This window comes from Ciconia boyciana, chromosome 4 (assembly GCF_034638445.1).
Source record: "Ciconia boyciana chromosome 4, ASM3463844v1, whole genome shotgun sequence".
Lineage (NCBI taxonomy): Eukaryota > Metazoa > Chordata > Aves > Ciconiiformes > Ciconiidae > Ciconia > Ciconia boyciana.
Genome location: NC_132937.1, coordinates 4,760,657 through 4,774,133, shown reverse-complemented (window position 1 = coordinate 4,774,133; position 13,477 = coordinate 4,760,657). Strand labels below are relative to the sequence as shown.

Here is a 13,477-nt window from a genome sequence, read left to right as displayed (position 1 = left end):
GGTTTGGATGCATCCTCCAGTGGCTTGGGAACTGAAACCCGAGCACACCAAGAGCCTGAAAGAATTGGCAGCCCAACTGGGAAAAGGCTTTAATGCCTTGTACTGGGTCTGGCTGGGCTGGAGTTAATTTTCTTCATAGCAGCCCTTATGGTGCTGTGCTTTACATTTGTGATTAAAACAGTGTTGATAACACGCCCATGTTTTAGCTATTGCTTAACAGTGCTTGCACAGCATCGAGGCCTTCTCTGTTTCTCACACTGCCGGCCCCCTCCCTCCCCCCCGCCCCGCCAGGAGTAGGCTGGGGGTGGACAAGAGGTTGGGAAGAGACACAGCCGGGACAGCTGACCCAAATTGACCAAAGGGAAATTCTATGCCATATAATGTCATGCTCAGCAATAAAAATGGGGGGGATGGGGAGGGGCGGGGAGTCTTTCCAAGGTAGCCGTTGCTTGGGGCATCGGTCTACCCATGGGAAGTGATTGCCTTTGCATCACGTGTTTTTTCCTTTGTTTCCTTCATCTATTAAACTGTCTTTATCTCGACCGACAAGTTTTTTCTCAGTTTTGCTCTTCCAATTCTCTTCCCCATCTCTCGGGGGGGAGGGGGAGTGAGTGAGCAGCTGGTGGGTGCTTTGCTGCTGGCTGGCGTCAACCCACCACATGCCTACAAGGAAATGATGAAAAACGCACCACACTGATGTGGGGTGCGCCTTTGCATGCTGGCCTCTTTTAGAATGGAGTTGCAAAGGCCAGCTGCGGGTGTGAGGAGCAGAGAGCCGAGCAGCTGTTCTAGAGCGCAGTAACGGCTTACTTAGCTGGAGTTGCCCCTTAGTCCAAACTAGGCAATGGAAAAGGAAGGGAACAGAACAATTAATGCAAACGTGGGGGGGGGGGGGAAATGACAGTGTCAGGGATCATGGTGGCCCATCCACCTCTGGGGGTAGGTACATTGGAAGAAGAGGAAGAAACCGAAACCATATTATCTTTACATAGTGCTGATTTCTGAGACTGTATTGGGTCTGGCTGGGATGGAGTTAACTTTCCCCATAGCAGCCCTCATAGTGCTGTGCTTTGTATTGGTAGCTAGAAAGAGGTTGGGAGGGACATAGCCAGGACAGCTGACCCAAACTGACCAAAGGGATATTCCATACCATATGACATCGTGCTCAGCAATAAAAGCTAAGAGAAAGGGGGGGGGGGGCATTCGTTATTAAGGCATTTCTCTTCCAAAGCATACTGAGGCCCTACTTCCCAGGAAGTGGCTGGACATGGCCTGCTGATGGGAAGTAGAGAATAAATCTTTTGGGTTGTGGGTTTTTTTGCTTTGCTTCCGGGTGCGGCCTTTGCTTTCTTTCATTAAACTGCCTTTATCTCAACTCACCAGTTTTTCATCTTATTTTCTCCCCTGTCCTGCTGAGGAGGGGGAGTGACAGAGTGGCTTGGTGGGCACCTGGCGGCCAGCCAAGTTCAACCCACCACAGAGACTTAAGGGCTGATTTTAAGCGGGGAGTATAAGAAAACCTGCTAACCTGGCTATTGAGGTTCTGGGATGTGGGCGCCAGTGGCTTAGAGCTAGATAACAGGGAGGCACCATGGTTGGGGGGCGTCTCTGTCCAATGATGGAGCTGTGGATTGTGCAACCAGATCTTGTGTTGCAACTAATCTGTGACATAGACTGCTTGCTGGGGCGAGAGGATGTGATTTACAGAAAGAGGACCTTCTGGATATGCGCATCCAGAAGTGGTGGCATATGGCTGAAGAAGGGATTCAGAGGTTAAGGGAATGAGCAGTAGTCAAAGTGGTGTATGGCATGTCAGACAGCCCACCTTTGATCGATCTGGACCAAGAGGGGGGTGACACAGGCCATTTGGAAGTGATTGGTTTGGGGGGGGGCCCCCCTCGGTTAGCCAGTACCATGGCTGGGATGATCTTAGGAACCAACCCCTTGGCCCTGGTGGGGGAAGTAGGTGATGCACTCCATCTGTGAAGTTTCTGCCTCCTCCCCTGTGAAGGCGTGGGTGGCCACCATGCGAGAACAAGGCGGCCCGGTGCCACCTGCTGATGGACTGAAGGAGCAGATGCCTCAGAGTGACCCACGGAGCTCTGTGGGCATGGCTGTAAGAGCAAGAGAAGGACATGGCCCGGTGGCATGGCACCAGGGAGTTGGCCACCCAGGTACATGAACTCCAACAGCAACAAAGGACATCCGCCAAGCCACAGCAGGCTGAGAATGGCCTCACGCCATCAGCCTCACCAGCGGAAGACTCCTCCTACACCTTTCTCCTGGAAGAACTGGCTCCGATAAGCCTCCCATAGGGAAGCCCTGCCCCCAGCCAGGTTGGGAAAAGGGATGATGAAGATGTTACAGAAGATAACAGGATTTACTGTGTGTGTCGTCCCCCCCCATCCTCCCCCTTTCCCTGAGCTTTTATTGCTGAGCGCAACGTCATATGGTATGGAATAGCCCTTTGGTCAGTTGGGGTCAGCTGTCCTGCTGTGTCCCCTCCCTTGCCCACTCTTGCCCACCCTCCAGCCTACTGGCCTTTTTTGGGGGGGAGAGCGGGGTTTGGAGAGACAGCCTTGATGCTGTGCAAACACTGTTCAGCTATAGCCAAAACATTAGTGTGTTAGCAACACTGTTTTAGCCACAAATGCAAAGCACAGCACCATACGGGGTGCTATGAAGAAAGTTAACTCCATCCCAGCCAGACCCAGTACACTGGCACTCCGGGCTCAAAGTCTGTAGGACCCTCCCCAGATCCAGACATCTCTGGCCCCTCCAACTACTGATGCTAGGACCCTCACTTGCTCCAGTAGCTGACACCACAGGCCAGGGGCGCCCACACCCTTGGTCTGACTCCAGTAGCTAGCACTAAATCCACTCACAGAGGTCTCACCAGTAGCTGACGCTTAGCCCTTGCAGCACACATACACAGGGGATAGGGCGTGAGATTACACAGAGAGAGAGTTAAGAAAAGATTTAATAAGAAGATAGGACAGACTGTAGTGATCAGGAGCAGGGCTCAGCCAGACAAGCGTACTGACCGGCCCCATTTTACATGCGACTGGCCCCTTTTATACCCTTTTCTGTCTACCCTCCTCTTTGTTCCTCCCTGCTCCCCCTTCCCTTGGACATTGTCTCATCAGCTGGAATAGTCCCACCGACCCCCTCCTGGACCCCCTCCTGGACCCACAGGTTTGCATCCTTATCAGTTGCAAAGTCCTGGGTTTGCCTGCAGTTCCTTGATAGCCCATCAATTAGTGTGAATGACCGGGTTTGTTTCTGGTTATCGTCTTTGTTAATGCTAATTGGTCAGATTTTATGACTCTGTGTATTTGTCTCCCTCCCTTTCCTTATCATGCACCTGAAAAAATAAACATTTTCACACCCTACATATCCTTACCAATTAGGGTGACTAACCAGGTTTGTTCTTATCAGAACCTCCCTTATCATGTGTTGGTCAGGTTTGTCTCTGTATATTCTTGTTTATGGCTCCTTTGACCAGATACCCTTAAAGGAGCAGACACTCTCCTTCCACATACCCTTATGCAAATGATGCCTGAAGCAGTCTTGTAAGAGTTTCACCCGGCTATCGAAATATTCAGGCTATTTGAACTATTCAAAGATAGTATTCTTATGACCAAGTATCAAGTTTAAGGGTAAAATTTATTACTGTGTGTATGTTTTCTGAGTCTATTTTATTGTTGTTGCCTGAAGAGAAGGGCTCTTGCAAAAAGTGAAAATAAGGAGAGAAAGTGAGACTAAAAAATTTAGTGAAATTTAAAAAACCTAACTTTTCTATCTTGTGAAAAGCTGTTAAACAGTATGTAGAATAACCTCTTAAATGTTACCTTCCATCCTTTGAGGAAGGCTATACTTCCACCTTTTCTCTAACAGTGTTAAGTTTATCATGCATACTACGGTCTGTGGCATTAGGAGTATCAGCTTTTGTCATCTGCGTGCCACTTAACTGAACATGTATCACAACAGTGTAATTCAAGCACTACTGGACAGTGTAACATAAAGGAATTTGTCATTTGAGAAGAAAAGGCTTTTATACTCTTAACAGCATATCATCCAGATTAATTGTTAGCTCTTATTAGTAAAGTAGAACGATGTTGAAAGCTTCCCAATTGTCTTTACTAAAACTCCTTTCCAATAACTTAAGACAGTTTTAAAAAAAAAACATATAAGAGAAGAATGCCTGAAGCACAAGGAAGTGAGGCTCCTTTGACCAGATACCCTTAAAGGAACAGACACTCTCCTTCCACATACCCCTATAGACACACCTTTGATACCTCAACTACCTGGTGTCTCAGAGGGAGAGTCAGTAGTAGGACTGCTACAGTCATCACCTCAGTCGGTGCCAGTGGCAACCCAAATGGTACACCGACAGCAATATCGGACCAAAAGGGATTTGCTCGGTCCCATATACAGTCTTATCAAAGAGCTTGAAAGTCAAGGGGTGGTTACTTGAACCCATTCATCCTTCAACAGGCCCATTTGGCCAGTGTGAAAACACATCAGGAGATCAACCATAGACTACTGAGGTTTGAAATGAAGTAGCACCACCCTTGAGTGCAGCAGTAGCAGATATGCTAGAACTACAGCATGAACCTGAAGCAAAGAATGCTGCCTGGCATGAGACCATTGACATAGTTAATGTGTTTTTTCTCAATTCCCCTGACACCTGAGTGTAAATGACAGTTTACTGCCTATACTGGGAAAGGAGTACAATACACCTGGAACTGTCTGCCACAAGGATGGAAGCATAGTCCCATGTGGTAGATTGACCTTGGCTGACTGCCAGATGCCCACCCAGCCGCTCTCTCACTACCCCTCCTCAACAGGACTGGGGGAGAAAACAAGATGAAAAAGCTCGTGGGTCGAGACAAAGACACTTGCTAATCACCACCACAGGCAAAACAGACTCAACTTGGGGAAAATTAATTTAATTTATTGCCAATTAAAATAGATTTGGATGGTGAGAAACAAACACAAACATTAAAACAACAGCTTCCCTCCCCTTCTCCCCCTCTTTTCCCAGGCTCAACTTCACTCCTTCATTCCCAGCTCCTCTACCTCCCCTTCCCTCCCCCCTCCCCCGCCCCACAGAGTGGCGCAGGGGGGATGGGGAACGGGAGGTTCATAACAGTTCCTCTCTGCCACTCCTTCCTCCTCACACTTTTCCCCTACTCCAGCATGGGTCCTCTCCACGGGCTGCAGACCTTCAGGAAAAAAAATCTGCTCCAACATGGATTCTCCACAGGCCACAGTTCCTGCCAGGAGAACCTGATCCTGCATGAGCTCCTCCACGGGCTGCAGTTCCTTCAGGAAATATCCACCTGCTCTGGTGTGGTCCTCTCCATGCACTGCAAGGATATATCTGCTCCACTGTGGTCTCTTCCACGGGCTGCAGGGGAATATCTTCTCTGGTGCCTGGAGCACCTCCTCCCCCTCTTTCTTCACTGACCTTGGTATTTGCAGTGATGTTTCTCGCACTTTTTTTTCCCCACACTGCCATGTGGTGTTTTACCCTTTCTTACGTGTTTTCACAGAGGTGCCACCAGCTTCGCTGATTGGCTCAGCTTTGGCCTGTTGCCAAGCTGGCTGGAACCAGCTGTATCCGGCACAGGGCAGCCCCTTGCCTCTTCTCACAGAGACCACCCCTGCAGCCCCCCCACTACCAAAACCTTGCCATGTAAACCCAATACACCCCACCATCTGTCACAGATTTATACAAAAGGTTTTGAAAGAGGGCAACGCCCCAGATCACTTACAGTACATTGATGACATCATAGTATGGGGAAACACCACCCAAGAGGTATATAGCAAAGGCAAACTGATCACTGAAATTTTACCAAATGCAGGATTTGCGATCAAGAGGAATAAGGACCTGCACCAAGAAATAAATTTTCTGGGTGTCAAATGGCAAGATGGGTGCCATCTCATTCCTATTGACATGATTGACAAGACTGTGGCAATGGCACCACCAACCAATAAAAGGAAACACAAATGTTTCTTGGAATGGTAGCATTTTGGCAAATGCACATCCACAGATACAGTCAGCTTGTGAACCCACTGTATGTACCAAGTCACCAGAAAAGAGAACTCATTTGAGTGGGGAACCGAGCAACAACAAGCCTTTGACCAGGTAAACCAAGAAGCAGCACATGCGGTTACCCTGGGGCCCATCAGAACCAGTCCAAATGTCCAAAACGTACTATACACATCAGCAGGGGACAAAACAGGCCAGTGGGGTTTATGGCAGAAAGCACTAGGAGAGACCAGAGGAGGACCCCTTGGATTCTGGAGCCGAGGCTATCAAGCTGCTGACGAAAACTATATCCCGATGGAAAAAGAAATATTAGCCACCTATGAGGGAATGTAGGCAGCATCTGAAGCGGTGGGGACAGAATCACAACTGCTGCTGGCACCTTGGCTACCAGTATTTCACTGGATGCTGAAAGGAGAAATGCCCTCGACTCATCATGTGGCAAGTGCTACCTGGAGTAAATGGACAGCCCTGATTACCCAGTGGGCTCAGAGACGTCCCGGGCCTGAGAGAAGAGCTGATGGAATGGCCTGAAAAATCGTGATTTTGGGGTCTCACCCAGGGTATTCCCACATGCTCAAGAAGCCTCAGGATATGACAAGCTATCTGAAGAAGAGTGCCAATATGCCCTGTTCACTGACAGCTCTTGACGAATTATTGGCAATCAGAGAAGACAGAAACCTGCCATTTGGAATCCTGTCCAATGGGTGATAAAAACGGATGAAGGCGAAGGACAATTGAGTCAGTTCGCTGAAGTTCAAGCCATAAGAATGGCCATCGATGTATCATTACAGAGGAAATAGCCCAGGTTATACTTGTATAGTGACTCCTGGATGGTGGCCAACGCCCTCTGGGGCTGATTTGCACAGCGGAAACAGAGGAAGTGACAGCGACAAGGAAAACCTATTTGGATGGCTAACTTGAGGGAAAACATCGCACAGGATTTGGAAAAACTTCATGTGCCAGTGTGACACGTCGCTGCGTGTACTAGGTCTGGCTGGGATGGAGTTAATTTTCTTCATAGCAGCCCCTATGGTGCTGTGCTTTAAATTTGTGACCAAAACAGCGTTGATAATACATCGATGGTTTAGCTATTGCTGAACAGTGCTTACACGGTGTTGTAACCAGATGTAACTAAAATTATTAGTTTGTTCTGTTGCAACTAAGCAACATAGAGATAGGAGCGGGGTAGGCAATGCTTTAATGTTGTGTTTGTACACCTATGGCTATGGATATGTTACTATGCCCAAAGACAATTGGACAAGGAGTAGTACAGACATGCTGCTATGTTCCCAGTACAGCCCCAGCCCATCTTGACAATGAGTCGAGGGGCAGTTAGAATAATTGGTTTGTGTTAAGGGTGCCAAATCACTGTTAGGGACCATGCACCATGAAGAAGGAAGCAAGTTACATAAGCAAGGCGATATTGCGCATGCCCAGAAGAAGGGGCCAACTAAAGGACACACCTGTACGACCACCAAGGACCACCAGAGACCCCACGGAAGCCCCTCGGAGCTCAAGGACGCATGCGTAATGACCACGCAAATATGATAATTAGTTCTGGGAAATAGAATGAATATGCATGATCATTCCGGGAAATTTGGTGCATATGTATGTAATTGGACAATATAAGTTTCGTCTGATGTAACCTGCAGTATGCACGCTAGGTGGAACGATGCCCCGTGCATCCGGCGCCGTAATAAAGAATGCCTGCTTCTTAATGCTACATTGGTGTTAAGGAGTTTGATTCCCAATTTCGGTGACAGTTTTGGCGACCCAGATGGGACCCTGCTTCTGAATTTCGACGGATCCGAGGGATTGCAGGACCTCCAGCCGGCACCAAGGGATTCTCGGGGAGAACCTCCGATCCCCGGACCGAAGAATTCTGAGCAAGATCTCCTGGAACAAGGTAATAAGGCATTCTTCTAACGGGTAACAGAGCTCTAGGTAGGACGTGGGTTAGAGTCCCACTAAAGCCTGCTCGTAAGGCACGGCAAAAGCTACGCAGGGTTGGGCTAAAGAGGTACCTCGGTTGGTTAGTCTCTGCTAGGCGAAAGCCTGTGGAGCCGGGCCCAAGGGGGAGTCTTCAACGGGGGGTTGAAGTCTCCAAGGTTGGGATTTCCGGCAGGGGGCTGGAATCCCAGAGGGAGCTCCAACAAGGGTTGGGGTCCCTCTGACTAGTGCCTGTGATTGATAGTGCACAATCACAACCACTAGTCTTTTGGGAGATGGGTACATTTCCGAGTAAAAAACCCATCCCGCAAAGAACACCTTTGGGATGTATTTTAAAACATTGGAAAGATCTGGGGGGTGATCCTTTGACTCGGAAACAATTAATTGAATATTGTAATCATTGGTGGCCATTGTATACTTTGGATAGTGAGGGAAAATGGCCAAAGAATAGTACATTGCGATATAATACCATCTTGCAATTAATGTTATTTTGCAAAAGGGAAGGTAAATGGGATGAAATACCTTATGAGGTATTTATTTTTCGCTTTGAGAAATCATCCGGAGTGGCAAAAACAGTGTGGGATTATCCCGTAAGATTTTATGGTATTGACTTTGGAAAAAAACAGGGAAGGAATAAGAGTTTAAGATGATGTTGCTCTGCCTGTAGCATTGGAAATGGGAATGTCCCAAAGTGAGAGAATTGGATCCTTCGCTACAGGCTATTAAGTTGATGACTCTGAATGATGAGGACTGAAGGAGACCAGGGGAGTCAACCCCGGCTGAACCCCTGGTTACATTAAAGCTGGGGAATGATGAAGTAGAATGTTTAGTTGATACAGGGGCAACATAGTCGGTATTAAATATATGCAAAGGGGGGTTTAGTCATAAAACTATAAGTGTTGTTGGGGGAGCAGGGCAGAAGGAAAACCGGCCGTTTTTACAACCTTTGAAATTCAAACTGGGAAAGCAATGAGTAACTCATCAATTTTTGTATAGGCCAGAATGTCCATCATCTTCGTTAGGAAGAGATATATTGAGTAAATTGAATGCACAAAATAATTTTTAAAAAATGGGGAGACTCAGCTGTTAATACCCGAATCAAAAGCTGTGGAAGCGAGAATTTTTATGTTACAGAACACACCAAGACCAAAGGAAGAAATTCCTGCCGAAGTGGAGGATGCAGTAACACCCTTGGTATGGGCTAGTGGAATCCCAGGTCGGTCTAATTGGCGGAACCAGTAAAGGTTGTTCTAAAATCTGGAACTAAACCGGTAAGACAAAACCAGTATCCTATTAAGTGGGAAGCTAGAAAGGGGTTGGAAGAATTAATAACAAAATTTTCAAATTATGGATTATTGATAGAGTGTGAATCAGAATATAACACCCCGATATTGCCAGTGAAAAAGCAGAATGGCAAGGAACAAGGAATATAGGCTAGTTCAAGATTTAAGAGCCGTGAATCAGATTGTTCAAGACATTCACCTGGTAGTAGCTAACCCATATACCTTGCTGACATCTTTAAAAGAAAAACATAAGTGGTTTACTGTACTTGATCTCAAGGATGCTTTCTTCTGCATGCCTCTAGACAAAGATAGCCGGGCATATTTGCCTTTGAATGGGAAAGCCCCACCACTGGACGCAAGACACAACTCACCTGGACGGTGCTACCTCAAGGGTTCAAAAATAGTCCTACAATATTTGCTAATCAATTGGCAAAGGAATTGGAAGTGTGGAAAAAAGAAAATTCAGAAGGAATAATATTGCAGTATGTAGATGACATCTTGATAGCAGCAGAGACTCGAGAGGACTGTTTACAAGTGACCATCAGCTTGCTGAATTTTTTTGGAACAAGCAGGATACCGAGTATCAAAAAACAAGGCCCAGACTGGGAAAGAGACTGTGATATATTTAGGCTTTGAAATTTCGCAAGGACAAAGAAGATTGGGAGCAGGCAGAAAGGAAGCAATTTGTCAAGTTCCAGAACCCAGAACGATATGGGAATTGCGGACATTTTTGGGTATGGTCGGGTGGTGTCGATTGTGGATCCTCAATTATGCAGCTTTGAAAGGATCCCAGGAGAATCACCTGTTGTGGACACCTGAGTGTCGGACAGCTTTTAAAAAGCTGAAGGCGGCTTTGATGTCCGCACCTGCGTTAGGACTCCCGGATTTAGCAAAGCCTTTTGAATTGTTTGTACATGAGCGACAACATCTTGCTCTGGGTGTGTTGACTCAAAAATTAGGAACCTGGAAACGGGCCGTTGGGTATTTTTCTAAGCAATTGGATAATGTCAGCAAGGGATGGCCTGGATGTTTGCGAGCGGTGGCAGCAACTGTACTCTTAATCCAAGAAGCAAGGAAATTAACCATGGGGCAGAAAATTACGGTTTACGTCCCACATATGGTAGTTTCTGTCTTGGAGCAAAAAGGGGGGCATTGGCTGTCCCCGAGCCGCATGCTCAAATACCAGGTCACTCTCTTGGAACAGGACGATGTGGAACTTAAAACTACAACAGCAGTGAACCCGGCAATGTTTTTGAGCTCGGAAATGGGTGAGTCTTTACACCATGATTGTTTGCAAACTATTGAACAGGTATATGCTAGCAGACAGGACCTGAAGGACGAACTGTTGCCTAATCCTGATTTGGAGCTGTTTACGGATGGAAGCAGTTTTGTCCGAGATGGAAAAACGGATGGCGGGGTATGCAGTGGTTACCACCACCCAAGTGATGAAAGCTGAAGCTCTCCCTGTGAATACATCAGCACAGAAAGCAGATTCACACACATGGAGCTATCTGGAAGGAGAGAGGACTGTTGTCAGCTCAAGGATCGCCCATTAAATATAAGGAAGAAATTCTCCAACTCCTCCAGGACATCCAGCAAGTAGTGGTAATGCATCGTAAAGCACATCAATTTGGACAAACCGTGGTAAGTGTGGGCAACCGATTGGCTGATAAAACTGCTAGAGAGGCAGCGTAGCAAAGCATCCTTGCCCTGGTACCAGTAAAACAGGTAAAACTTCCAACCCCGAAACCAAACTATGGTAAGTTGGATAGATTATTGGCAGAACAGTTGAGAGCAGTAGAAAATGAGGATGGATGGTGGGTAACATCCACCCGACGAGTCATAGTTACCCCACAAATAATGATAAAAATAGCAGAGGAAAAACAGAGAAACACATGGGGGAATTGAAGCGATGATTGTGGATTTACAGAAATCAAGATTGCTGTGTGCACATCCCAAATGTTACAGCTGCTTTGAATGAACAAATAGATGATACGAAGAGGGTGTCACAACAGACTCAAGGTTTAAGGAGTGAAATGCAAACAAATGGGTTAGGCCAAATTTTGGGACATTTTGGATTTCCTCTTAAAGGATGGATAACTGAGTTGTTACAGACACTAATCATTTTGCTTACAGTTGTTTTGGTGATTTGTTTGGTTTATCAATGTTTAAAGAAAATGTTGACACAGAAATCAGTGATGAAGCATCGTACACCAATGCCGGGAGAGGAGCCACCTGCTTATGTTGAGATATGAAAGATTATGAGTGGAAGTACTGAAAAGATGATTATTTCAAAACTTCCAAAGGGGGGAAATGTAAGCAGATGTAACTAAAATGATTAGTTTGTTCTGTTGCAACTAAGCAACATAGAGATAGGAGCAGGGTAGACAATATTTTAATATTGTGTTTGTACACCTATGGCTATGGATATGCTACTATGCCCAAAGACAATTGGACGAGGAGTAGTACGGACATGCTGCTATGTTCCCAGTACAGCCCCAGCCCATCTTGACAACGAGTCGAGGGTAGTTAGAATAATTGGTTTGTGTTAAGGGTGCCAAATCATTGTTAGGGACCATGCACCATGAAGAAGGGAAGCAAGTTACATAAGCAAGGCGGGATTGCGCATGCCCAGAAGAAGGGGCCAACTAAAGGACACACCTGTACGACCACCAAGGACCACCAGAGACCCCCACGGAAGCCCCTCGGAGCTCAGGGACGCATGCGTAATGACCACGCAAATATGATAATTAGTTCTGGGAAATAGAATGAATATGCATGATCATTCCGGGAAATTTGATGCATATGTATGTAATTGGACAATATAAGTTTCGGCTGATGTAACCTGCGGTATGCACGCTAGGTGGAACGATGCCCTGTGCATCCGGCGCCGTAATAAAGAATGCCTGCTTCTTAATACTACATTGGTGTTAAGGAGTTTGATTCCCGATTTCGGTGACAGTGTCAAGGCCTTCTCTGTTTCTCACTCTGGCCTCCCTGGGGAGTAGGCTGGGGGTGGGCAAGAGGTTGGGAGGGGACACAGCCGGGACAGCTGACCTGAATTGACCAAAGAGTTATTCCATACCGTATAACATAATTGTCCTGGTTTCGGCTGGGATAGAGTTAATTGTCTTCCTAGTAGCTAATATAGTGCTGTGGTTTGGATTTAGGATGAGAATAATGTTGATAACACACTGATGTCTTAGTTGTTGCTAAGTAATGTTCACACTAGTGAAGGACTTTTCAGCTTCCCATGCTCTGCCAGGTGCACAAGAAGCTGGGAGGGGGCACAGCCAGGACAGCTGACCCCAACTGACCAAAGGGCTATTCCATACCATATGACGTCATGCTCAGTATATAAATTGGGGGGAGTTGGCTGGGGGGCAGCGATTGCTGCTTGGGAACTGGCTGGGAGTCGGTCAGCGTGTGGTGAGCAGTTGCATCACTTGTTTGTTTGCATCTCTCTTGTTGTTTTCCATTTGATTACAATCTTTTTTTTTTTTTCCAATTATTAAACTGTTCTTATCTCAACCCACAAGTTTTCGTAATTTTGCTCTTCCGATTCTCTCCCCCATCGGGGGGAGGGTGAGCGAGCAGCTGTGTGGTGCTTAGTTGCCGACTGAAGCTAAACCACGACAGACATGCTCAGCAATAAAAGTCGGGGGGGGGGAGGGAGTCTTTCCAAAGTAGCCGTTGCTTGGGAACTGGCTGGGCATCGGTCTGCTGGTGGTGAGTGATTGCTTTTGCATCACTTTTTTTTTGTTACTTTCTCCCCCCCGCCCCTTCTTAAACTATCTTTATCTCGACCCACAAGTTTTCTCACTTTGGCCCTTCCAATTATCTCCCACATCTCTTGGGGGGGGGAAGTGAGCGAGCAACTGGGTAGGGGCTTACCTGCCAGCTGGGGTCAACCCACCACAGTCCTTTTTGGCACCCAACGTGGGGCTTGAGGGGTTTGAGATAACAACAGATTTGACCGTAGCATGCTAGATGGAATTTACAGTTGTTATACCTGTTTAGCTGTGTTGACTTAACATTGACTTAATTTGTTGACTTAACATGTTGACTTAACATTGACTTAACATGTTGACTTAATTTTTCTCGACACTGGTTTATTTGTTCCCTTACCTGCTCCATGGCATACTTCCTCTCTTGCTGTACATCAAATCTGAGGGCTTGTTAAAGG

The 13,477-nt window shown here is 46.8% G+C and overlaps 1 protein-coding gene across 1 annotated transcript in view; it reads left to right on the top strand.

The window, feature by feature from the left end:
• Nucleotides 1-11,877, top strand: part of LOC140650760 (lens epithelium-derived growth factor-like) — a 111,219-nt gene extending 99,342 nt beyond the window's left edge. Inside the window, exons 18-19 of the mRNA XM_072859490.1 lie at nucleotides 7,822-7,964; nucleotides 9,143-11,877. Of these exons, the coding sequence (XP_072715591.1) occupies nucleotides 7,822-7,964; nucleotides 9,143-9,213 (214 nt within the window). The 3' untranslated portion in view covers nucleotides 9,214-11,877. The remainder of the gene's footprint in view (nucleotides 1-7,821; nucleotides 7,965-9,142) is intronic.
• Nucleotides 11,878-13,477: the final 1,600 nt, after the last annotated feature.